General features: G+C 47.0%; 1 protein-coding gene across 2 annotated transcripts in view; it reads left to right on the top strand.

The window, feature by feature from the left end:
• The window catches only part of EXT2 (exostosin glycosyltransferase 2), a 113,099-nt gene that overhangs the window by 26,040 nt on the left and 61,555 nt on the right, over positions 1 to 25,504 (top strand). For both annotated transcript variants that reach the window (XM_077453478.1, XM_077453479.1), the window contains exons 6-7: positions 2,693 to 2,832; positions 5,006 to 5,099. In XM_077453478.1, the coding sequence (XP_077309604.1) occupies positions 2,693 to 2,832; positions 5,006 to 5,099 (234 nt within the window). The remainder of the gene's footprint in view (positions 1 to 2,692; positions 2,833 to 5,005; positions 5,100 to 25,504) is intronic.

The following is a 25,504-nucleotide window of genomic DNA, read 5'->3' as shown; positions in this document are numbered from 1 at the left end:
CTGCGGGCAGGTCAGGCACTGGTGGTGGGGAAGGGGGAACAGGGCCCAGGAGGAGTGGGGGTGAGGTTGGTGCGGGGTGAGCACTGTCAGAGGAAGAACAGCATTCCTTATGGGGATCAGTGCAGTGCCCTGGGGCCCATGCCCCCCCCACAGTTTCACCTCTGCCTCCAGTGCTATCTGCTTTTCTTTTTTCTGCGTGTGCCCCCATATCAAGCTGGTTGCTGTGAGGGCTTACATGCGGCTGTGCTCCCCGCCCAGGCTGTGTTTGTCTATAGACACATACAGTGTGGCTCAACCACTCCCCCCTGCTCCCTCCTCTGAGCAGAGAGTGAGGAGAGCTGCAGACAGGCACAGCGCTCGGTCGTGAGAGGGCTCAGGTCATTGTTTAAAGTGGTTGTAAACACAAAACAAATCCAAAAAAAACCTGCAGGACAAACAAATAATGAGCTAGTATGCATAGCATACTAACCTTAGATAACCCGCATTGGTTTCTGTACACTGCTCAGGCCACCGACATTGCTCCCGGAGTTATTTCCGGGTTTCACGGGCTTCGGTGGCTGGAGCCGCGATGACGTCACTCCTGCGCATGTGCACGGGAGACGCCGGTAAGGGCACATCAGCTGAAGCAACGTCACGAATGAGCCATTGCTTCAGTGTGCATGTGCCAATGACGTGCAGGTTTAGGAGATATCCACAGTAGCTACAGTTATGCTTTATTATAGGCTTACCTGTAGTAAAAGGTTTATAGTGAGGGTTTACAACCACTTTGGGGGGGGGGTGCACTGATATTGGAAGATTTTTTTTTTATTCTAATGCAGAGAATTTATTAAAGTGTGAAAAAAAACTTTACAGTTTAGAACCACTTTAGGTCCTTTTCACACGGAGTGGAATCTGCCTGCTCAGTGCGGGATCTCTTGGCTGATCCCGCTGTGCATAGCGGACAAGGACTGAGCCCGCTCTCCTCTATGGGGCGGTCGGATGGAAGCGCACTGCATGTCCGATCAATCTGATCTGACCTGCTGGACAGATGGCGAACGTCTGTTTTCAGCGGATTTTGACGGATCGGAAGCACTGCGGGTGTCTGCTGAAATCCGCCACCCCATAGAGGACGATGGGTGGCCCGATCGGGCCCTCCTGAAAAACAGACAGGCGGACCCGATCGAACCGCTGGGTTGATGTGGGCCTTAATCTTGCAAGGTATTCTTACCTATCCAAGCACTCTTGTTTGGTCCCCACTGCAGGAGTCCGCCCTGGTGTTGGAGTCTAACCAGGTGGATGGACGTCTCTGTCCCCATAGACCCGCATGCCTGAGCACTGGTATATGGTGAAGGGGAGAAGCATGGGTGTTGGGGGGGGGGGGACACATGATCCTTCATATATAGAAGACGCCCACTCTGTTAGAGCAGTAAAGCTAGGGCTTACATGCAACAGGTGGAGGGGCACAGATGGGTAAATATAACTTGCTGGGGGAGTGTTGCACATCCTAAGTGTAAAGAATGGAGCTGTGGGAGGGGCCACCAGGCTCCACCCAATAAAGGCTGCCTGCAGAAAACCACAGGAGGGGGGCGGAGACCAGACCAGTCACCCTGCACATGGAGAGAGAGCAGCAGTGAGTGATCTTTATTACAGAGGGAAAGTCTCACACTGGATTACTGCACAGATCTGGAAGAAATGCACACCGAGATTAAGACCCCTTTCACACTGGGGCGTTTTTCAGGTGCTTTAGCGTTAAAAAAAGCGCCTGTAAAGCGCTTGAAAGAAGCCTCATCTCCAATCCCAATGTGAAAGCCCAAGTGCTTTAAGAACCCTTTCACAATGTCAGCGCCCGAAAAACGATGGTAAAGCGCCGCTTAAACTAGCAGCGCTTTACCAGCGTTTTTCGAGCGTTGTTGGGGCGCTTTTAACCCCTGCTAGTGGCCAAATAAAGAGTTAAAAGCGCCCACAAAACGCTGCTGCCAATAGCGTTTTTCTGGCGTTTTACAGGCGCTTCCCATTGATTTCAATGGGAAGGGGCGCTTTAGGAGCGTTGTATTCACCGCTCCAAAAGCGCTGCAAAGAAGCTGCTTGCAGGACTTTTTTTGACGCCCTGCCAGCGCAGCGCCTTGGTGTGAAAGCACTCGGGCTTTTACATTGGGATTGCAGTTGCGGCTTCTTTCAGGCGCTTTTTTTAGCGCTGAAGCGCCTGAAAAACGCCCCAGTATGAAAGGGATCTCGGTGTGAAAGCACTCGGGCTTTTACATTGGGATTGCAGTTGCGGCTTCTTTCAGGCGTATTTTTTAACGCTAAAGCGCATGAAAAACGCCTGAAAAACGCCCCAGTGTGAAAGGGGTCTTAAGAATATTCAATACACGACTAATGTACTTGTATTAAGTAAAAGGTCCAATGTACTGGACAGTATCAGTAGCGTACTAAGGGCTACTTGGTGCCTGCATCCACCTGCCGTACAAGCAGCTGCCACAAGGGGTGCAAGGGAGCCATGCCGCATTTTGAAATGGAAAGGGCAGGATGACTTGACGCAAGCTGGAGAAGTTACCCATTGTGTCCAACCACATCTCTTGATCGATTAAATTCTGGGGTAACTGTTTGCCTGCTTTACACTGGCCAGTCACCCCAGCTGCTTCTGCTGTTTGGTTTCAGCGACGTGATATAAAATATAATAATGCTTTGACCGGTCCTCTGTTTCCATTTGTAGGAGGCCACATTCTGCCTGGTCTTCCGCGGCGCCCGCTTGGGACAAACGGTTCTCAGTGACGTCCTTCAGGCTGGTTGTGTCCCCGTTATCATGGCTGACTCCTACGTACTGCCCTTCTCTGAGGTGCTGGACTGGAAGAGGTAACGTTCCCCATTATTAGGTTTATTTATTCAATCATTATTTTACTACCACCCCAAAAAAACAAAAATGCATTAATAAAATAAAAAATAAAAAAAAATTTCACTTACCTGAAACGCTGTTGCTAGGCGGTCTTCCTAATCTGCCTCTTCCTATTCCGCGGCGCTTACTCCTCTTTGGTGAGCGGCCCCGTTGCCTTCTGGGACATGTGTGTGTCCCAGATAACAACGGGGCCATTCACAAAGCGCAGCGCGACTTGCACATGCGCAGTAGGAAACGGGCAGTGAAGCCGCAAAGCTCCACTGATTGTTTCCCTTCGCTGGGATGGAGGCTCCGGCAACCGATCCGAGGGACGGATCGGCCTCGGGGTGCCCGAAATCGCGGGATCGTTGCACAGGTAAGTGTCCTTATTAAAAGTCAGCAGCTACAGTGTTTGTAGCTGCTCACTTTAAAAAAAAAAAAATTTATTGGCCAGAACGTCCCTTTAAAGCGGTGTTCCGCCCCCCCCCCCAAAAAAAAAAAATTAAAAGCCAGCAGCTACACATACTACAGCTGCTGACTTTTAATAATCGGACACTTACCTGTCCTGGAGTCCCGCGATGTCGGCACCGTAGCTGATGTTTCCATCATCTGTTGGGTGCTGCTGCCATCATTGCGGGTAAGGGAACCTGGCCGTGTAGCCTTTACAGCCTTTTTAGCCCTACTGTGCATGCGCCTCTTTCCTACTGGCCCGGCGACAGAGAGAGGAGGAGGGAGCCCCGCGGTGGAATCGAGGGCCGAGGCAAATTGTGGCACTGGAGAGGGGGAGGGGACAAATGAGCGGAAGTTCCACATTTGGGTGGAACTCCGCTTTAAGTGATTGTAAAGTCTTGTTTTTTTTCCCCTATAAAAATGATAAACGTGTTATACTTACCGACTCTATGTAGTGGATTTGCACAGAGCAGCCCTGATCCTCCTCTTCTCGGGTCCCTCTTCTTTGATCTGGTCCCTCCCTCCTGTTTAGCACCCCCACAGCAAGCCGCTTGCGATGGGGGGCTCCCACCTTGAGTCACAGCTTCCTGTGTCCATTCAGGCCCCTGCCCTGCTTCCTCTCTCCCTTGATTGGCTAGCTGACTTTGACAGCAGGGGAGCAAATGGCACCACTGCCATGTCTCAGCCAATCAGGAAGGAGAATGTCGGGTGGCTGAGACACTCGTGGACATCGCTGGACAGAGAAGGACCTCAGGAAATTGTGTGTGTGGAGGGGGTTGGGGGGCTGGTGCACACAGAAGGCTTTTTATCCTAATGCATATAATGTATTAAGATAAAAAAACCTTCTGACTTTACAACCACTTCAATATAAAAGCCCATTGAGCTCCACCTTTGTCATGGGTGTTTTCTACCTTTTTAAAGTGTTAATAAACTCCAATTTAAAAAAAAAAAAAAAAAATGTCAATAAAAAACATGTCATACTTATCTGCTCTGTGCAGTAGTATTGCTCATAGCTGCCCTGATCCTCCTCTTCTGGGGTCCCCAGAAGCAATCTTGGCTCCTCCTTTTCTTCTGCGGGACTACCATAGCCATCTGCTGGCTATGGGCAGAGGTCGTCCCCTGTGCTCCCAACCTGTGTGTCTACAGAAGCCGCGCTCCATAGACTTACACAGCGGGACTTAGGTCCGCCCCCCCCCCCCGCTTCCTCTGATTGACAGCAGCAAGAGCCAATGGCTCCTGCTGCTGCTTGAGTGCAGTGTAAAGAGGAAGTAAGGGGAGAAAAGATGTAGCCATGTACAGCGCTGATCTCTTCTCCCCTCTCTTCCCCTTCACACAGCTTGGGGGGGGGGGCACAGGGACACTGAAAATATTTTTACCTTAATGCAAGAAATGCATTAAGGCAAAAAAATCGTTATATGTCGGTACTTTGCGTGTTGAATATCTGTTGTTATGGCACCAGATAGCTGCCATAACCTCGGTATTTTTAAAAACAGCGGGTGGACCACTTTCAGAATAAAGTGGTCTCCGCCGCGAGATCACTTTTATGGGCGATGGGAGAGGTGCCCACCCCCCTCCCGCCGCGATCTGGACGTCTCTGCTGCTTATCGGAGACATTGGTAGGGGCGGAGACGGTCCGGTCCTTTTCCCCTCTGAGGCTGGAAGTTGAGTGAGGGATACAAGTCATGTCCGTTCCTCTGATTCCAGGGCGTCGGTGGTGATTCCAGAAGAGAAGATCTTGGAGATGTTCAGCATTCTGCAGGGAGTTTCTCAGAGGCAAGTAGAGGAAATGCAGAGACAGGTAAGGATGTGTCTTGTGCTGAAATAAATGTATCGTTTTAAAGTGTAACTCCAATTTTGTTCAGTAAAAAACATTCCTCTCTGGGGGTGATCTATGTACATTGAAAGGATTTTATCAAACTTTTGTTGCAGATTCCTACCTTTTTTGTTATGGAAACCATGAGGAGTGACACGCACTCCCTACAGGACCTCAGATTATGTGCTGAGTGTCTCCAATAGGAGTTTCTCATCCTTGTGTTCATCTTTTTTGGCAATTAGACTCTCTGGTCCTTTTATGCCCCCTATGATTGCCTGCCGTCTGGTGTTTGGGTTTATGGTACCTGTCTGACCCCCTGAACCATTATCAAATGCAATATATCTTGGGAAGGCTCTGATACTCATTTGGACAGTGCCCCCTGAGGAAGCTCCATTGTAGGGCGAAACATGTTGGGAACCACACCATCGTGCTGTACCTTTAAAGAAGTTGTAAAGTGGGGGGCGGGTTAGCTGTCTGCTGGTTCTGTTCTGTTGCTTTTAAGATCATAGAATCCCTCCTTTGCAGATGCAGGAGGAGACCTGCTGCCGCCTCCCCTCGGAGTCCGGTGAGGGATGTGAGCAGTATGATGTCATCTCCTTGGAAGCATTGAGGGGGAGGAGGGTCCCTTCCTCCACCCGGAGCTGAGGCCACTTGACCGGAGCTCACCAGCATCATTTCCTTTAGAGATGATGTCGTCATCAGGCGCCGGAGACATGGCATTGGTCCCAAGGTGGTGCAGGAATGAAAGGGGGACCAGCTGGTGCAATATCCGGGCTCCACAGCACAGGTTTTTGAGCGCCGGATAGACCTCCTCATACATGCAAACTTGGGGGAAGCAGGCGCTGGGTAGGTGCACAGAGGTTGCCGTTATGTTGCCGTGTTTCTTGGTGGAAGGGGGTCAACTTTTCAGGGGCTGGGGCACCTGGGACCCCTTGGTATTGAATTGTCAAATATAACTATTGTTTGTATTGTTATTGCTATGATGTTGATGAAAGTTTATGGTGTGATCAGTGCCAGGACAAGGTCACCTAGAGTTCAGGGCGAAGATGCCAAATTGTGAGCCCCCCATAAGATGAAAATCCCCCTCCCCCAAAAAAATTTGCATGCTCCCACCGTAAAAAATATTCTCCTTTCCTAGCACAAATCCTCTACCCCTCAAATTTTCTCTCCAAACCCCCCCCTCTAAATCTCTTCTCCCCCTCTAAATCTCTTCTCCCCCTGTAAATCTCTTCTCCCCCTCTAAATCTCTTCTCCCCCCTTCAAATCTCTTCTCCCCCCTTCAAATCTCTTCTCCCCCCTTCAAATCTCTTCTCCCCCCTTCAAATCTCTTCCCCCCCTCCAAATCCCCTCTCCTAGCACAAATTCCCCTCCCCCAATTCCCCATCCTTGCACAAATCTCCAAATTTCCCCTCCTAACTCAAATGCATCCCAATCATTCCTACTACCACAAATCCCCCTCCCTAAAAAAAAAAATCCTCTCCTAGCACAAATTCCTCCCCCTCTCTCACCATCTCCCACCATTGTACCTATTCTAGCACAAATCCTCTTCCCCCATATCCCCTCTCAACGCAAATCCCCCTCCAAATCATCACTTCTAGCACACCTACCCAAATTTCCCGTCCTATCAGAAATGCCCCCCAATCATCCCTACTAGCACAAATCCCCCATCACCATATTGCCTTTTCTAGCACAAATCCCCCTTCCTAGCACAAATCCCCCCCCCCCCCCCCATATCCCCTATCAATATAAAATCCCCCCAAAATCGTCACTCCTAGCACACCTCCTCAAATTTCCCATCCTAGAACAATTCTTTCCTCCTGCTGCCCCCCCCCTCCCAATTTTTCCCCCTCCTAACACAAATCCCCTCTCCCGAATCTCCCTGTGATGCCCTCCCACCTCACATGGTACCACAGTGCCCGGGAAGCCAACCCTCCTGCCCACCCCTTGTCCCGGCCCTAACTGTGACCATAGAACTCCCTTTTAATGTATATGTCAGTGCACAATTTAACAAAAAATATATATAATTGGTACTCCTGCAACACATGCACATTCCCCGGGTTTATCCCTTTTAAATATGTTGCAAGTACAGAAAAACACCAGCTGAGTGAAGTGAACCCAGTGAACTCCAGACTTCCTGATTGAGCTGACAACACAGCGCTTCTGTTACACTGATATACCAACCAGGGTTGTCAGCCCTGCCCGCTGACTCTCACTACAGAAATAAAGCAAAAGAAATAAATAATGCTGGGGCATCCTGTAGAGGGGGAGAGGGGGGTTCAGGAGTACATTTGGTGTAATACCTGGACAGTCACTTTAAAGTATGAGAATGCACACAGAATCTGGTGCCGCTGTACATAGTAACCAATCAGCTTCTAACTTCACAACTACTTTATACACGGGATTCTAATTTTTCTAGATAACAAAAATGTTATTTTTTTGCTGCTATTTTTAGATTGAGTTTGTTCTTTTAGATTACACTCCTGTTTGAGTGGTTCGATTTTTTTTTTTTTTTTTTTTTTGGTGGTATGGTGGCGTTATAAGTAAAGCAACGTCTTGATGTGCTGGTGAGTACAGAGCTGTTTGACGTTCGGTGAGAAGTAATACAGAAGAGTTCATTTCCTCGGCTTCATGTGAAAATATTGTTGTTGGAGTTGGTTGGCGGCTTGCAGTTCGCTCAGCTGCCTGCACATGTCTCCCGGATCTCAGGTTATACACTGAGGACATGTCTGTGAATGGACGACTTCCAACCAGAGAGCAATCGGTTTATTTTTCTTTTTAATATTTCAGTGTATTCCTTTGACATTTTCTGATGTGTTCTTAAATGAACGGATCTGATTTATTATGTGCGTTTTCTGGAATTTTATCTTAGTGGCTGGTCGGCGTGCCCTAGGTCCCGGATCCGGCGTGCCCTAGGTCCCGGATCCGGCGTGCCCTAGGTCCCGGATCCGGCGTGCCCTAGGTCCCGGATCCAGCATTCCCTAGGTCCCGGATCTGGCATGCCCTAGGTCCCGGACCCGGTGTGCCCTAGGTCCCAGACCTTGCATGTCGGCATGCCCTAGGTCCCGGACCCGGAATGTCGGCTTGCCCTAGGGTACCGGACCTGGCATGTCGGCTTTCCCTAGCTCCTGGCGCGTCAGCATACCCTGGGTCCCGGGCCCGGCGTGTCGGCGTGCCCTAGGTCCCCAGACCCGGCGTGCCCTAGGTCCCCGGACCCGGCGCGTCGGCGTGCCCTAGGTCCCGGACCCAGAATGTCGGCTTGCCCTAGGGTACCGGACCTGGCATGTCGGCTTTCCCTAGCTCCTGGCGCGTCAGCATACCCTGGGTCCCGGGCCTGGCGTGTCGGCGTGCCCTAGATCCCGGGCCCGGCGTGCCGGCGCGCCCTAGGTCCCGGTCCCGGCGCGCCCTAGGTCCCGGTCCCGGCGCGCCCTAGGTCCCAGTCCCGGCGCGCCCTAGGTCCCGGTCCCGGCGCGCCCTAGGTCCCGGACCCGGCGCGCCCTAGGTCCCGGACCCGGCGCGTCGGCATGCCCTAGGTCCCAGACCCGGCGCGTCGGCGTGCCCTAGGTCCCGGACCCGGCGCGTCGGCGTGCCAAAGTTCTGAGGTCCCAAATCTCAACATGTCATAGTCCAGTAGGCCTTGAATGCTGCCAACCCGAAACCCCCACACATAACCCGTAGCCCCAACACATGGCATGTTGCATAGCCCCGCCACCCTGCATTCTGCCATTCTTTGCCTCCACACCCCAGGATTGCAGCCATGATTCTGTCATCATCACAATACCCCTGACCTCGGTGTCCATCATTCTACAAACCCAAAAGAGCCATCATTTTGATGTCCCACGCTTCTTAAATGAGAAAAATCCTATGTTCTCTTCCTTTTATTTAAGAAAACATTTAAAAAAAAATTAGTAAGGAGTTCCGATTATTTTTAATGGGTGTCATAGAACAATTTCTTCTTGGACAACCAACCCCCGCCCCCCCGCAGGTACGCAGGGAATGAGCGTCTGACACGTGAAATAGTATCTGTGGGTCGGTGAGGAGCAGAGCAGCATGTGTGGGTCAGGAGGCCTGGAGAGGTGCAAACAGATCTGTGATTTATCTACACGGCGGCTTCTGCAAACAAGCTTTTATTTGGCCAGTGGATTTTGCTTGAGTAACCTCTGACCCCCCCAGAACTCTGAAGTGCCGCGGCTGACGGCCCAGCTCCCCTTTCAACCACCCCACCCTGGCCTCACTGTGTTTTTTAGGTATATGTTTCTGCACAGCAGGGTACCTGCAACAGAAGAATCTCATTCCTTCCTCCCCGCATGGCACTTCAGGGCTCCAGGCACAACAAAAAAGGACAAAATAGTATTGCCCGTGCTTCCGTGGTAAAGGATTTGGGTGTGGGGGGTATCTGTCAGCTGCATAGTTTCCAAATGCTTGTTATATCTCGACATGTTGGGTGACCATTCCCTTTTGCTTGACCCTCCAGGAATAAGGGCCTGGTCATGGACCCCCCCCCCCCCCCCAAATGGGGCCTTACACTAAAACTGTATAGTAATAATAATGTACCTTGTGTCATCAGTGGTTATTACATTGGGTAGGGTAAAAGTGTTGGCTCTGCCTCTTCTTCTATCTACCGTTATTGAAGAACTGATACATGTAGATCAAACGGGATTCATGCCGGGTAAGGTAATGGACATCAACCTGAGACGCCTCTTCTTGAACCTCACCATACCACACGATAACCAGGGCACGAGAGTCATCACCTCGTTGGATGCCAAGAAGGCCTTTGACTCAGTGGAATGGCTGTATTTGTGGGAAGTCCTGGAGAGATATGGCTTCGGCCTCAAATACCTCCACTGGCTCAGGATCCTATATAGAGCACCCAAGGCGCGGGTCCACACAAACTATTGGCTGTCTGACTCCGTAGGGGCACTCGGCAGGGATGCCCCCCCATCCCCCTCACTATTTGCTTTGGCTCTGGAGCCACTTGCAGTGTTGGTTAGGGGCTCCTCTATTGTTGCATCTCATCACTGCTGATCTCCTGCAGCCTCTATGCATCCATTTCTGTCCACATGCACCCCAGTGATGGCTGCATAGCATCTCTCATAGTGGGTTTCCTGAACGTAATAGTGGAGCATGCCTGCGTATTGTGTGTTGAATACACAATAACAAAAATAGTGTTGAATAAATCATCTTCCAGGTTTTTTATATTTGTTGTCAAAGCTTAAAGTGTTTGTAAAGGCTGAAGGTTTTTTACCTTCAGGTATTCTATTCATGAAGATAAAAACCCTTCTATGTGCAGCAGCCCATCCCCCCCCCCCCCCCCTAATACTTTCCTGAGCCCGGTCTTCCTCCAGCGATGAGAGCCTTGGCTCTTCGGGGACTCCTTCCTCATTGGCTAAAACGGCCCGCTGCTGTCAATCACAGCCCAGGAGCCAATGAGGAGAGAGAGAGAGATCCGTGGCTCTACATCAGGGTTTCTCAACCAGGGTTCATCCAGAGGTTTCTAGGGGTTCCCTAAGCAGTGGTCAATTTCTGCCTCTTAGGTAAGTTCTCAAGGACACCATTGATCTTTTTGGTTATCTGTAAAGGGGTAATTCTTCCCAATAACCACAAGGGTAAGAAGCATTCTTCTCATTGACCATCACACTAATGTATGGCGAGTTGTAGATCTTTCATTTTTAGCGGGGGATCCCCGAGACTGGAGAATAATTTCATAATTTCCAGGGTTCCTCTGTGTTGAAAAGGTTGAGAAAGGCTGCTCTACATAGAAAAGTGATGGCAAGGAAAGACCAAGTAGTCCATCAAGTATATGTGTGTGTGTGTATATATGCATGTATGTATATGTATGTGTATATATATATATATATATATATATATATATATATATGTGTGTGTGTGTGTGTGTGTGTGTGTGTGTATATATATATATATATATATATATATATATATATATATATATATATATATATATATATATATATATATATATATATATAATTTTTTTTTTTTTTTTATTGTTTTGTAAACTGTGTGTGTTTGTGCTGTGTGTAAATGGACAAAGAGAGCCCCGGCTCCAAAGCGAGCCTGCTCAGGTGCCCCCATTACCAGCTGCTTGCTCTGTGGGGGGCACTTAGCGGGGAGGGAGGGGCTAGGAGCACTGATAGGGGACCCCAGAAGAGGAGGATCCGGGCTGCTCAGTGCAAAAACTTTGCACAAAGCAGGTAAGTATTGTATGTTTATTATTAAAAAAAAAAAAAAAAAACTATTTTGACTTTAAAGAGGAACTGCAGCCTGCTCACATCATTTGTATTAAAAACATCTTTGCCATTCTGAAGCTTCCCTCCAATCACTTTTGCATATTATTTTATATATACTGTGATTCTGTACTTGCCAAATGTGCTGCAGAAATCTCCCTCCACTGAGTCTGGCTGCAGCCATTTTAACTGTGGGCAGCTGAAGCTGCTGCCTGTTCACTTCCTGGATTTACACAGAGGTACACCGCCAGCTCTGCAGCTCTCATTGGCCCTCTTATGACCCACCCTCCTTTCCTTCCTGACAAACTCTCATAAGAGTTAGTGAGAGAGAGAGCTGTACATGATGTCATAAGCCTAGGCCAATGTTAAGACAAGAAACAGGAAGTGGGCTGTAGAAGGAATTTATTGGCAGAAAAAAAAATGTTTTACTATCCAAAGCTAAAACAACAACAAGGGCAGAAGATTTAAAGGGGTTGTAAAGGTTCGTTTTTTATTTTCTAAATAGGTTCCTTTTAAGCTAGTGCATTGTTGGTTCACTTACCTTTTCCTTCGATTTCCCTTATAAATGTTTTTTTTCTTTGTTTTCTTTGTCTGAATTTCTCACTTCCTGTTCCTCCTCAGTAAGCTGTTCTGGCTGACTAAACACGGTTCGGATGATGGTGTGAAGTTTACTGAGGAGAAACAGGAAGTGAGAAATTCAGACAAAGAAAAAAAACATTTAGAAGGCAAATCGAAGGAAAAGGTAAGTGAACCAACAATGCACTAGCTTAAAGTGGAGGGCCACCCTGAAAAAAAAAAATTATTAAAAATTACAAAAAAATGAAAAAAAAAAAATGAAAAAAAAATTTTTTTTTTTTTACTTACCAGAAATGCCTGTTGCTAGGCACATAATCCTAATCTTCCTCTTCCTCCTCCGCTGAGATCTTCTTTCTTCTCTCCTAGTCGCGTTGTCATCTGGGTAATGGGTCGCGCTGTGTTCTGGGAACTGTGTGTTCCAGAACACAGCGCGTCCCATTCACAAAGCGATGCGCGACTCGCGCATGCGCAGTAGGAAACGGGCAGTGAAGCCGTAAGGCTCCACTGCCTGTTTCCCTTAGAAGGAATGGCGGCGCCGGGACCCGAGAGACCCGAGGGACGGGTCGGCCTCGGGCGGCCGACATCGCGGGCGCCCTGGACAGGTAAGTCGGCTTATTAAGTCAGCAGCTGCAGTGTTTACAGCTGCTGACTTTTAATTTTTTTTTTTAAACGGCCCTCCTCTTTAAAGGAACCTATTTAGAAAATAAAAAAACAAAGCGTTACAACCCCATTAATTGATGGAAAAAGGAAAGAATGACCTGAAGGTCCGCTTTAATATCACATTAATTGAACAAATTGAAGTTAGAAGCTGATTGGCTACCATGCACAGCTGCGCCGGCACCCTCCAAGTTTTAGTAAATCAACCCCTTGAAGTCTTCATCGGAAGCCTGCATTGCATGACAAGGTGACAACGCAGAAGCACAATTGGGAGAGAGGGCTGTGCGTTGTCACCTTTTAACCAAAGTGGGCCTTGATAGTAGGATCACCAAGGATTATTTTAATAAAAGCTGCTGACCTAAAAAAAAAAAAAATATTAAAAATGAGTTTTGAAATGATGTTAACATACTAGAGCTTATGTGGGAGTTGATTTATTGGGGCTACATTTAAAGCTGTTGGCAGGTTTGTTTTAACTTGCTGAGTTATTTTATTATTATTATTTTTATTTTTTTTGAGCATTATGGAAAGTTTGTGTTTTGAATAGTCGTAGGAGACGTAGGAGGTGCGGGGACATCGCCGCTTGCAGACCTTTGCGCCAGATGTACGGACGTCTATTCCCTCTTATGTATAGAGAATTCTGCGCCTGGGAACAGCAATAAATTATGTCTTCCATGACGATTTTTTATTTTTTTTTCTCCTTAATAGCAAGAGAGAAAAAGCTTGCAGTTTGAAAAGTCCTGCCACTGATTACCGGCGAGTCCCCGCAGTTGTTAGCGAGACTTTCACCAGGGGATTGAATTTAATAAGTAGGAAAGAAGCCCTGACTTCGCCTTAGATCTTTTTCAGTATTTATTGTATGCCTGTACGACTCCTTGACCCGTGCTCCTTTGAGCTGGCGGAGAGAAGGGCTGACTGATGGGCCGGCAAGCCCCGCACAAATAAGAATTAAGAAGGAAAACAGGGTTTATTTAACAGGAGTAAAAAAAAAAAAAAAAAAAAAAAAAAAGGCACACCCCCGCGTCACTTCGGGGGGCGCCGTGTCCCACCGCGACACCAGGAGAGTTAATCACGGGCCCCAAGTGAAAGAGGAGCGAAGTTCAAGGAGCGATAAATAATCCGCCTGAGTTACGACCGCGCTGTATGTAAAACGTCAGCTATGATTTGCCACTGAATATTTAAAGTGTGCAGCCTTTTAATTTAAAAATCCAAACCTTCGCAGGCTCGCGAGCGGCCGAGGAGCCAAATTAGGAGTTGCCTAACAAGGCAGGTTGGAGGAGTGATGGATGACTCTTGGCGTGGGACCAAAACCGCAGAGCGTTTAAAGGGGCTACAAAGCTTGGAAACTGTTTATTTTGCAGAAATGGGTTCGGACAAACGGGACACGGTGACCTGATGAAGGAGAACATGAGCCGGTCCTTCAGACTGTTTCCAGTGTCTATAGGCAATCCACAGGATTGACTTGTGTAAGTGATACCCTTTTTTTTTTTCATCAGTCCTACAACTATGCCCAACAATGCCTACAACCTGATCTCATCATGTATTCTAGATCTCGGAAGCTAATGTTAAGCTGGCCAGAGGTGGCATAAAAAAATAATTGTACCCAAGTCGATCGTTGGGGTAAAATCAGTCTGCCCATAGACTATTCAAATCTCAGCTGGTTCCTGCTGAACCAGCCAGGATTCAAACCATCTATGGGCAGGCTGATTGTACCCCATCGATTGACTTGTGTACAACCAGCATGCAGATTTTTAAATGCAATTATTGCCAAAAGCTAGCAATAATAACTGTGCTCTCCCCGGGAACAGCTCCCTGCAACACCCCCTCCCGGGAGAACACAATAGTTCCACAGTAGGGATTCGCCCATCAACACTGACTCTGGAAATCCTGTGGTTGCAGGAAAGGAAATCACATCATCTATGGCCTGCCTTAAAGCAGCTGCTGACTTTTAAAATAGTGACACTTACCCGTCCAGCGCGCCCGTGATGTCGGCACCCGAAGCCGATCTCTAGATCGTCTCTCGGGTGCTGCCGCCTCCATCTTGGGTATGGGAATCAGGAAATGGAGCCTTTCGGCTTCATTTCCCGGTTCCCTACTGCGCATGCGCGAGTCGCGCTGCGCAATAAGGACGGTCCCCGCTGCCTCTGGGATCTGTGTGTTTCCCAGCAGGCAGCGGGGCACTTGCGGAAAGGGGCGTAATCTACGCCTCTTTCCGCAGAGAGCTATCCCGGAAGTGGGTGCAGATACCTGTACTGTACAGGTATCTGCACCCCCCTCCCCCCTGAAAGGTGCCAATTGTGGCGCAGGAGGGGGGGAGGGTTCCGATGAGCGGAAGGTCCACTTTAGGGTGGACCTCCGCTTTTAAACTGTATAGACTGTGGTCCAAGAAAGAGGTGGCCTGATTTACCAATAACTTGCATAGACATGACCTGATGATTACTGATAGGGATGGGCTCCAGTGTGTTTGAAATCCCACATGCCTGATCCTGCCAGGAAGCCGACACTGCACACGGCTAATCAAGGCAGCGAGACATGCAGGTAGGTTAATTGGCTTCTGTCCAAAATTGGCCCTAGTATATGAATGGGGACCTTGGACTGTGGGCTCCTTGAGGATAGGGACCAATGTGAGTGTGCAATGTACAGAGATAGGGACAATTGTAGACGCTCACTCAGGTTGAACTGGATGAACTGGTGTCTTTATTCAACCTAACTAACTATGAAACTATGAATTTCCTGGTTTGCAGCTGCACAGATCGGGAAATATCTCGCTGCCTGTGATTAGCCATGTGCAGTGTCGGCTTCCTGGCGGGATCGGGCACATGAGATTTCAAACACGCCGGAGCCTATCTCTAATTACTGATATTCTTGTCTATTTGTTTTGAGATTTTCTATCTGCAGAAAAGTTCCTAACAAATGGACAAGAATATCAGTAATTAGAGATGTGCTCGGGCGTGTTCAAAATCCCACATACCTGATCCTGCCAGGAGGCTGACACTGGACACAGCTAATCACAGGCAGCGAGACATTTCCCGGTTCGCAACTGCACAGATCGGGAAATATCTCGCTGCCTGTGATTAGCCGTGTGCGGTGTCGGCTTCCTGGCGGGATCAGGTATGTGGGGTTTTCGAACACGCCCAAGCCCACCTCTAATTACTGATATTCTTGTCCAATTGTTAGGAACTTTTCTGCAGATAGAAAATCTCAAAACAGGACCCTGTTTATGTAGCTATCTTGTCAATGTTCTGTCATCATGGTGCACAATATCAACAGAAACACAAGGAACTATTCTTTGGTCATATAGAAGACGCTGACACCGTATTGGCTATGTGGCTTCCAGGAGTCAAAGAATTCTGTGAAGAGTTTAGGCCCGGAGCCAGCCTAGGAACACGAGGATGTACCTCTGGGCAGTGGACATCCTTTGCTTTGATATTGTGTGTGAAAATGATCTTTGGCCAGGGACACCCAATACTTTAACCCACTTCTTGCATATAAAAACCGGTTTAGTTGTAAGAGTGGACGTAAAATGCCCCGATTTATAAATCATTTTGCTTTCCAAAGCACGTTTAATCCTCAAAAACCCAAGAAGCCTATTTATCCAACAGCACACTAGAGCTTGGAAGGTACAGATCTGACCTGTCCCCTTAATTTTGGTGACAGGCTATCCAGAGGCTACTCTGTGTATGTGACTGGTATACCAACGGCAAGAACAAAACAAGATCCGTGCCGCCTTGAAAAGTACCATGGAGCTCTGAAGCCCAAATATGCAAGAACCAGTTATGCCGTGTACACACGGCCGGACTTTTCGACAGCAAAGGTCAGACGGAATGAATCCGTCAGACAATTGGACCGTGTGTAGGCTTCATCGGACCTTTGCTATCGAAAAATCAGATGAACTTTAGATTTAGAACAAGTTTCAGATCTTTCTACTGGACTCGAGTCCGGTTGAAAAATCAGTTCGTCTGTATGCTAGTCCGATGGATGAAAACCAACGCTGGGGCAGCTGTTGGCTACTGGCTATGAACTTCCTTATTCTAGTCCGGTCGTACGTCATCACGGTCGAATCCGTTGGACTTTGGTGTGATTGTGAATGAATGAATGAATTGTGTGTGGCCAAGTCTGATTCGACGGAAGTCCGACGGAATTCAGTCCGTCAAAAAGTCCGGTCGTGTGTACACGACATTAGAGTATGGAAGATGAGACCCTGGCAGAGTAGCAAAGGCTACCCAGATATGTGCCACAGGAGTCCCTATGAGCAAAATAGACCCTCACAGGAAAAAATAGAGAGTGCCCAGAGCCTTTTGTGAAAGTGAGGCTGAAATCTGTGCAGCTCTGAAGTAGATACTATACAAGTCCTAAGCAAGGGAACCTGTTACCTCCTGTATGGTCAGTCTCATGGTCGTTGGATAGAATATTTGAAGTCAGAGGACACTGCAGGTGAATCAAGTCCACTTTTGGCAGAAGATTTACTTGAGAGTAGACCTGTTACAGTTTCTGAGCATATGATGATAGGCAAAAGCAGAAGTTGCCGACCCTGAAGAATGCTTTTTAGAACATTCAGCAGATCTTAAAAAAATCCAAATTGCCCAATTTGTGCCCTAAAAAAAAAAAAAGACGATCAGAGGGCAAAGGACTAGTTACCAGTATTGACTGTAGGCTCCCTACAGCTAGTCTTTTTACCATTACTGGGTCTGTGTATGTAACTATCTTGTCAATTTTCTTTGTTTGTGGCACACCTTATTAACAGAAACACAAGGAGATCAATGTAGTACCGTATTTATCTGCGTATAACACGCACCCCAAGTTTAGGAGGGAATTTTAAGGGAAAAAACTTTTAGGAGGGAAGTTTAAGGAAAAAAAAACTTACATTTAAATGCCCATCAATGCAGCCTTGTCAGTGTCATTTGCAGCCTTGCCAGTCATTTGCAGCCTTGTCAGCGTCGTCGCAGGCTTGCCGTTTAAAAATGGCGCTGCCGAGATACACAGCGGATGTCCTGTGTATCTCAGCGCCGCTCGGTAGCTCTCGGCGGCTTTTGGCTATTTTCGGCCGTTCTCGGTGGCTTTTGCCCATTCTCGGCGGCTTTTGGCTTTCCGAAAGCCGCCGAGAATGGGCGAGTGCGGCCGAAAATAGGTGAAAAACGTCCGATAGCCGCAGAGAACCTCAAAATCGGCGGGGGATCGGTGTATAACGCGCACCCATGAGTTTCCCCTGATTTTAAGGGGGAAAAAAAGTGCGTGTTATACGCCGATAAATACGGTATATGGTTATTTACAAGATCCCATACCCTGCCGCAGTAAACTACACCGTATTGGCTATTCATGAGTCAAAGAATTCTATGAAGAGATCAGGCCAGGAAAGAGCCCAGGAACATGGGAGACATGACTTGGTCCATATTGTGTCTCCTATGTGAAGGTGGCCATCTTGGTAGAGGAGCATTTCACAACTCTTCCATTGATGACAGGTAGGGTAAAAATTATTAAGAAGCAGCAGCTGAAGAAAGTACATATCTCAAAAATAAATGAAGTAGAAGGAGGGGGGATCTTGCACTTCAGGCCCTCCAGGTACAGCTTCCATTCCAGCAAGGAGAACACTAAGCAGCACAGTGGAGACACCACCACATTTTCTATAACTAACAGCTTGAAGCAGCAGTTATGGTACTGAAGGAAAAGGAAGTTCAGCTGCACAGATAACATTTCTATTTTACTATAACTGTTTGAGTGCAGGTGTAATATTATCATTATTATTCAGGATTTATACAGCACCAACAGTATAAACAGTGCTTTACAATATTAAGGGAGACAATGCAGGTACAATACAATAATATACAGTACAGAAGGGTTAAGAGGGCCCTGCTCATAAGAACTTACAATCTAATAGGGTGGGATAAGTGGTACAAAGGGTTATATGTGGGGGATGAGCTGATGGAAGTGATAAAAGCTTAGTTAGTTCAGTGTTTCTCAATTCCAGTCCTCATGGCCCACTAACAGGTCATGTTTTCAGGATTTCCCTCAGATGAAACAGCTGGGGTAATTACTAAGGCATTGAAACTGATCAAATCACCTGTGCAAAATAATGGAAAGCCTGAAAACATGACCTGTTAGTGGGCCATGAGGACTGGAATTGAGAAACACTGAGTTAGTTGGAGGTGTGATGGGCTTTCCTGAAGAGATGAGTTTTCAGGGATCGCCTAAAGCAGTGGTCATCAACCCTGTCCTCAGGGCCCATTTAACAGGCCAGGTTTTATGTATTACCTTGGGGAGATGCAGACTAGAATACTGCAATCACTGAGTAGCAAATGATATCACCTGTGATGTATATCTAGAAAACCTGGCCTGTTGGTGGGCCCCGAGGACAGGGTTGATGACCACTGTCCTAAAGGAAGCCAGAGTAGGAGATAGAGAGGCAGACTGAGGTGGAGAGTTCCAGAGGATGGGAGAGGCTCTGGAGAAGTCCTGGAGATGAGCACGGGAGGAGACGACAAGAGAGCAGGACATCTTAATAGGCGCGGAGAGGACGGTTTGGGTGATATTTGGAGACAAGGTTGGTGATGTAGCTCAGGGCAGAGTTGTGATTGGCTTTGTATGTTGTTAGTATTTCAAATTGAATTCGCTGGGCAATCAGAAGCCAGTTGGAGGGTCTACTTTAGGTAAAGATACCTGAATTTATATACAAATATCAAAGTTTTCTTGTAAAAGTTGCCTTTGAGCGCTCCCTCTCCTGCCTCCCAATAGGTTGACACAGGCCATCGCAATAAAGTATCAACAGGGCGACTCGGGGGGGGGGCTAAGCCAAGCTTGACTTTTATAGGAAGTCAAGATTTGCATACAACATCACCTGTACGTTTTGGATCTACAAAATATTTTTGGCATGTTGTATTAATTTTAAAGAGGAAGTAAACCCTGATTCATCGCATAGTAGCCCATTGTGTGCCACTTACCCGACACCGGAGCCAGCGATGTCACTGCTGTCCCCTCTTCCACGGAGCGTCCATCTTCTTTCCAGGTATCGTGGCTCCAGCGCTGTGATTGGCCAGAGCCACAATGATGTCACTCCCGCACATGCGCATGGGAGCCGCCACTAACAGCATATCGCTGTTAGCGGCATGCTCAGTGCGCCTGCTCGCCGCTGCCGCGGTGCCTGTCTTTTTGCAAATATCTCCTAAACCGTGTAGGTTTAGGAGATATTTCTTGTACCTACAGTTAAGCCTTAATCTAGGCTTACCTGTAGGTCAAATTGGTCTTACAACCACTTTAAAGTGGAAGTAAACCCTTCTATCCTTTTCAGTCAAGGAAGCCGCCATCTTGGCCTCTAATAATTCTTCAACTGCCACAATGCTGCACATGTGATCGGTTATGACACCAGCCATTGGATGGTTCGAAAGTTTGGTTGAGAGCACAACCAATGTGAACGTTCGCATTTCCGGCATGCCGGGAATGTAAGTGTTTTGTTTTTTTTTAAACTGGGTTTACTCCTGCTTTAAAGTGGGGTACCCCCTAGAAAAAAAAAAAAAAATTAAAAGTCAGCAGCTACAAATACTGCAGCTGCTGGCTTTAAATAATCGAACACTTACCTGTCCCAGGGTCCAGCGATGCGGGGGAACGAAGTCCCCCCCCCCCCCTCGTTCCCCGCTCCGCTCGCGGCGCCGTCATGCATACTGTGGGCACCCGGCTGTGGCTTCACAGCCGGGCACCCACTGCGCATGCGCGAGCGGCGCAGGGCGCCGTGATACGCCGTACAGTCACCTGGGACACGTGACAGGTCCCAGGCGAACATGCGGCGTGAGGGGAAGTGATGTCACCAGCCTGGGCAATGAAGAAGGCAGATTACGAGGAACCCCCTAGCAACCAGTATTTAGAGGTGAGTAAAAAAATTTTTTTTTTTGCCAATTATTTTAATTTTATTTATTTATTTTTTTACGAATTTTAAGCAGCTTTTAATTTTTTGGTGGCAACACCACTTTAAGGTAACCTCTGCTATGCTTTTTTTTTATTTTTATTTTTTTATTTTTTTTATATGATCCGCTCAGTTTGTGACAGGTTTACGCTCATCCTAAATAAACTTCCCCTTAGCGGTTTCGTTCCGGCGCCGTTGCCTTGTGACTATTTCGATCGCATTCATCTACACATCTAAAGAATATTTTGGATGAAGATTTACTGTAATTTACGTTTTCTTGTCGAAAAAAAAAAAATTCCTCTCGCGTTTTGGCCTTTTGTGAGCTTATAACGGTTAGGCGAGCGGAACCCTGTAACACCACCAGACGAAACCATCATCTCGGGTTTTAGACAGACGGATGGCCCCCTTAACAGGCTATTAATCTTTATAACCGATCCCGGCATATCTTCTGCTTTCCTTGTGCATTTAAGTGAGGCGTTCCCTTGGGAGTTTTCTTTTCAAGTGAATTTCGGAGGCTTTACAAGCGGTTCTCGTGCTTTGCTCAACATGCCATTAAGAAGTGTTACACGATGTCCTTTCCTTATTGTACTTCTCCCACTATGTTTATTGGCCTGTAAACTGCACAATCATTGTGTGTCGGGGCCGCTCTTTTTGGGGCTAAACAAATAGATCTCCTTTTTTTTTTTTCTTCTTCTTCTTCTCCATCCGGCTTGGGCTTTATTCACACAGGTCCTCTCCAATTTGTTTTATTTGTGCGGGAGAAAATTGATCTGGGAAGTATGTTTTGCTTTGGTTTTATATGCAAAAACAATTGCATTAGGAGCGTTCAATGGATCTTTTGCATGCATAGGTTTCTATTGTATGTAAATGCAATTAACTTGAACGGACCGTGTGAATTTTACCATTTAAAATCATGACATGCACTGCTGTGCGTTTAGAAAAGTCCTGTATATGCCTGCATGTCATTGCCCATGAGAATGAGGCCTTGAAGCAACCAAAAAATGCGCCTCTCTTTGAAAACGCAGCAAGAACGCATCAATAACGCACCAGTGTTGCGTTTCTGCGTTTTCGGCCCCATTATCGGCACCTTTTTTTCCTTCATCGGCAAAATGGCGAAAGCATCGTTTCCGGCCGATATGTTTCAACTGCCGAAATTTCAGTGCATCTCTACTTTCTAAGCTAAGAATCCGTTTACTGTCCTTCAGACTTTAGAGAGGCTGGACTGGCTAGTGGAAGTAGAAAATGGCTTACCATTGGTGGGAGTTAACAATGCCCTATTTTTGGGGTATTGGAGAAATAGTGCCCCATTGATGATGATAGTGGCAGGAATAGTGCCCCATGGTTGGTGTTAGTGGGCGGAAAAGTGCCCCATCGTTGGTGTCATTGGGTGGAATAGTGCCCCATCATTGGTGTCAGTGGGAGGAATTATGTCTCATTGTTAATTTCAGTAGGAAGAATAGTGCCCTGTCGTTGGTGTCAGTGGGAGGAATAGTGCCCATCATTGGTATTGGTGGTGGGAATAATGCCCCATTGTTGGTGTCAATGGGAGGAATGTTGCTCCATCGTTGGGGGTCAGTGGGAGGAATAGTGCCCCATCGTTGGGGTCAGTGGGAGGAATAGTGCCCCATCGTTGGGGTCAGTGGGAGGAATAGTGCCCCATCGTTGGGGTCAGTGGGAGGAATAGTGCCCCATCGTTGGGGTCAGTGGGGGGAATAGTGCCCCATGGTTGGTGTCAGTGGGGGGAATAGTGCCCCATGGTTGGTGTCAGTGGGCGGAATAGTGCCCCATGGTTGGTGTCAGTGGGCGGAATAGTGCCCCATGGTTGGTGTCAGTGGGCGGAATAGTGCCCCATGGTTGGTGTCAGTGGGCGGAATAGTGCCCCATGGTTGGTGTCAGTGGGCGGAATAGTGCCCCATGGTTGGTGTCAGTGGGCGGAATAGTGCCCCATGGTTGGTGTCAGTGGGCGGAATAGTGCCCCATGGTTGGTGTCAGTGGGCGGAATAGTGCCCCATCGTTGGTGTCAGTGGGAGGAATTAGCTCTCATTGTCAAGGTCAGTGGGAGGAATAGTGCCCTGTTGTTAGTGTCTGTGGGAGGAATAGTACCCCATGATTGGTATTGGTGTGAGGAATAGTTCCCCATTGTTGGTGTCAGTGGGAGGAATAGTGCCCCATTGTTGGTGTCAGTGGGAGGAATAGTGCCCCATTGTTGGTGTCAGTGGGAGGAATCGTGCCCCATTGTTGGTGTCAGTGGGAGGAATCGTGCCCCATTGTTGGTGTCAGTGGGAGGAATCGTGCCCCATTGTTGGTGTCAGTGGGAGAAATAGCGCCCCATTGTTGGTGTCAGTGGGAGAAATAGTGCCCCATTGTTGGTGTCAGTGGGAGAAATAGTGCCCCATTGTTGGTGTCAGTGGGAGAAATAGTGCCCCATTGTTGGTGTCAGTGGGAGAAATAGTGCCCCATTGTTGGTGTTAGTGGGAGGAATAGTACCCCAAGGGCAAGATGAAAGCAAGCAAAGGGTCACATCCTGGTTTAGAGACCACAGCCCTAGATACAAATGATCAGTTGACCCGTGTGGTACGGGCACAGCCCCACTACATGGGAAATTTATTTTTGCCCGGAGTTGGGCTTTAAATTGCACATTTTAAATTTGGGGGGGGGGGGAATTACACAAAATGTCACCTTATTCACCAACAATCTCTTCTTTTATGGGGCTAAAAGGCTTTGTATCATGTAGCCATGGCTTCTCTCAGACTAAACAGATCGGGATACACACATCCAAGTCGTAGCAGCGATTGCCTGATTCCTGCCAGTAAAAGTCGCACCCCCCCCCCCCCCCCCCCAGCCTCTTCTCTCTCTTTTCTCTCTCCTTCACATGCAATTTCCACCGGCCCATTGGTAAACCCAGGAGGCTGTAAATTAAAACCACTTTATTTGATAGTCAGCCCGTCAGAGGGGCCCCTCTCCTTGAAACTTTTGTAACTCAAGAGGCTTTAAGCATGAGGTCAGCATCCCTCAAGGTATAATTCTTGGCAAACTGGGATTTGGAGCGGAGGAATTCTGGGAAAGGAAGGATGATTTTTGGAACTCCGGTTACAGGGTAGCGATTCAAGCGCTCGGATCCAAAAGACAAACATCCCCCCCCCCTTTTTTTTTTTTTCTGTGCGGTTGAGGGGGGGGGGGATTGATAGGAGAGATCTCAGAACATGATGTCATGGGCGCTCTCTGGATGTGTCAGTCTTGTGGCCTCCGTGACCTCGGCTGTAACATGGACAGAAGAATGATGGTGGTTCGAGGGCTATGGACTGAATAAACAATGGAATTGTATCATTTATTATTTGTTTAAAGTAGATGTAAACCCAATCGCAAAAATCTCATCGAAGATGTTAACATGTTAAATGTCATTCCAAGTCCTTTCCAATTTTGTTAAATCTGCAGCTTTTTTCATATAAAAAAAAAAAAAAACCTGATGATCCTGCCATAAAGAATTTTTGTTCAGGCACTTCCTATTATTGGGTGACAACACCCTTTCTGTGTGTCCCAGTTGTGCCCCTGTGTGGTCACCCTGATAACCATTTGACTTCCGGAAGGTTTATTCCCTTTCATGACCAGGCCAATTTTTGCAATACGGCACTGCGTCATTTTAACTGACAATTGCGCGGTCGTGTGACGCTGTACCCAAATAAAATATTTGTCCTTTTTTTTTCCCCACAAATAGTTTTATTTTGGTGGTATTTGATCACCTCTGGGTTTTTATGTATTTTTTTTTTATTTTTTTTTTGTGCTATAAACCAAAAAGACAAAAAGAAATTTTGAAATAATATTTTTTACTTTCTGCTAAAAAAAAAAAAATATCCAATAAAAAAAATATTTAAAAAATCGAATTTCTTCATAAATTTAGGCCAATATGTATTCTGCTGCTTGTTTTCGGTAAAAAAAAAATCCAAATAAATATATATTGACTGGTTTGCACAGAAGTTATAGCGTCTATAAACGATGGGATATTTTTATGGAATTTATTATTATTAATATTATTATTTTTATGGAATTTTATTATTATTATTATTAATATTATTATTTTTATGGAATTTATTATTATTTATTATTATTATTATTTATTATTATTATTATTATTATTATTAGTATTATTATTTATTTATTTATTTATTTATTTATTTTACTAGTTAAGGTGGCAATCTGACTTATAGCCAGACTGCAATATTGCGGTAGACATTCGTACACTAACTGATACTTTTGGCACTTTTTGTGGGAACTAATACAGTGATCGGTGATAAAAATATACACTGTCACTGTACTAATGACACTGGCTGAGAAAGGGGTTAAACATTTAGGGTGATCCAAGGTTTAACTGTGTGCCTGGCCATTGTTTGTGTACTGTGGGGGAGGGGCTTTTACTAGGGAAAGGCACAGATCTACTTTGCGGGAACACAGGATCCATGCCCTCTGTGCTGACAGAACGGCAATCTGCCTTGTTTACATAGGCAGGCGTCTGTTCTGCCTGTGTAACAAATGATCGGCGGATCCCGGGAGACATTGAGTACGCGGTACCCGCTGATCAGCTTATGCTGTGTATAATTAGAGCGGGAGCGAGCCGCCGGCGGCGTGCATTTGCACCCGCTAATCGGGAAAATGCCGGATCACATATATACAGTATCTTACAAAAGTGAGTACACCCCTGACGTTTTTATAAATATTTTCATGTGACAACACTGAAGAAATGACACTTTGCTACAGTGTAAAGTAGTGAGGGGTGTACTAACTTTTGTGAGATACTGTATACGTGATCCGGCGTACAGCTGCCGCCCTGTAGCAGTAAAATAGCTATAGGGCGTTCAGCAAATGGTTAATTAAAAAATATTTAAGTACAGTGGAACCTTGGATTACGAGCATAATTCATTCCAAGAAGAATGCTTGTAATCCAAAGCATTCATGTATCAAAGTGAGTTTCCCCCTCAGATAATTTGTTCCACAGTGACTTCTATGGTATGCAGTACCGCTTGTGGCCAGAG

This window comes from Lithobates pipiens, unplaced genomic scaffold, assembly GCF_037356315.1.
Source record: "Lithobates pipiens isolate NorthernLeopardFrog02 unplaced genomic scaffold, aLitPip1_a1.2 Scaffold_24, whole genome shotgun sequence".
NCBI classification, from domain to species: Eukaryota; Metazoa; Chordata; class Amphibia; order Anura; family Ranidae; genus Lithobates; species Lithobates pipiens.
The sequence above is the reverse complement of the archived record's forward strand: the minus strand, read 5'-3'. Positions and strand labels throughout refer to the sequence as shown.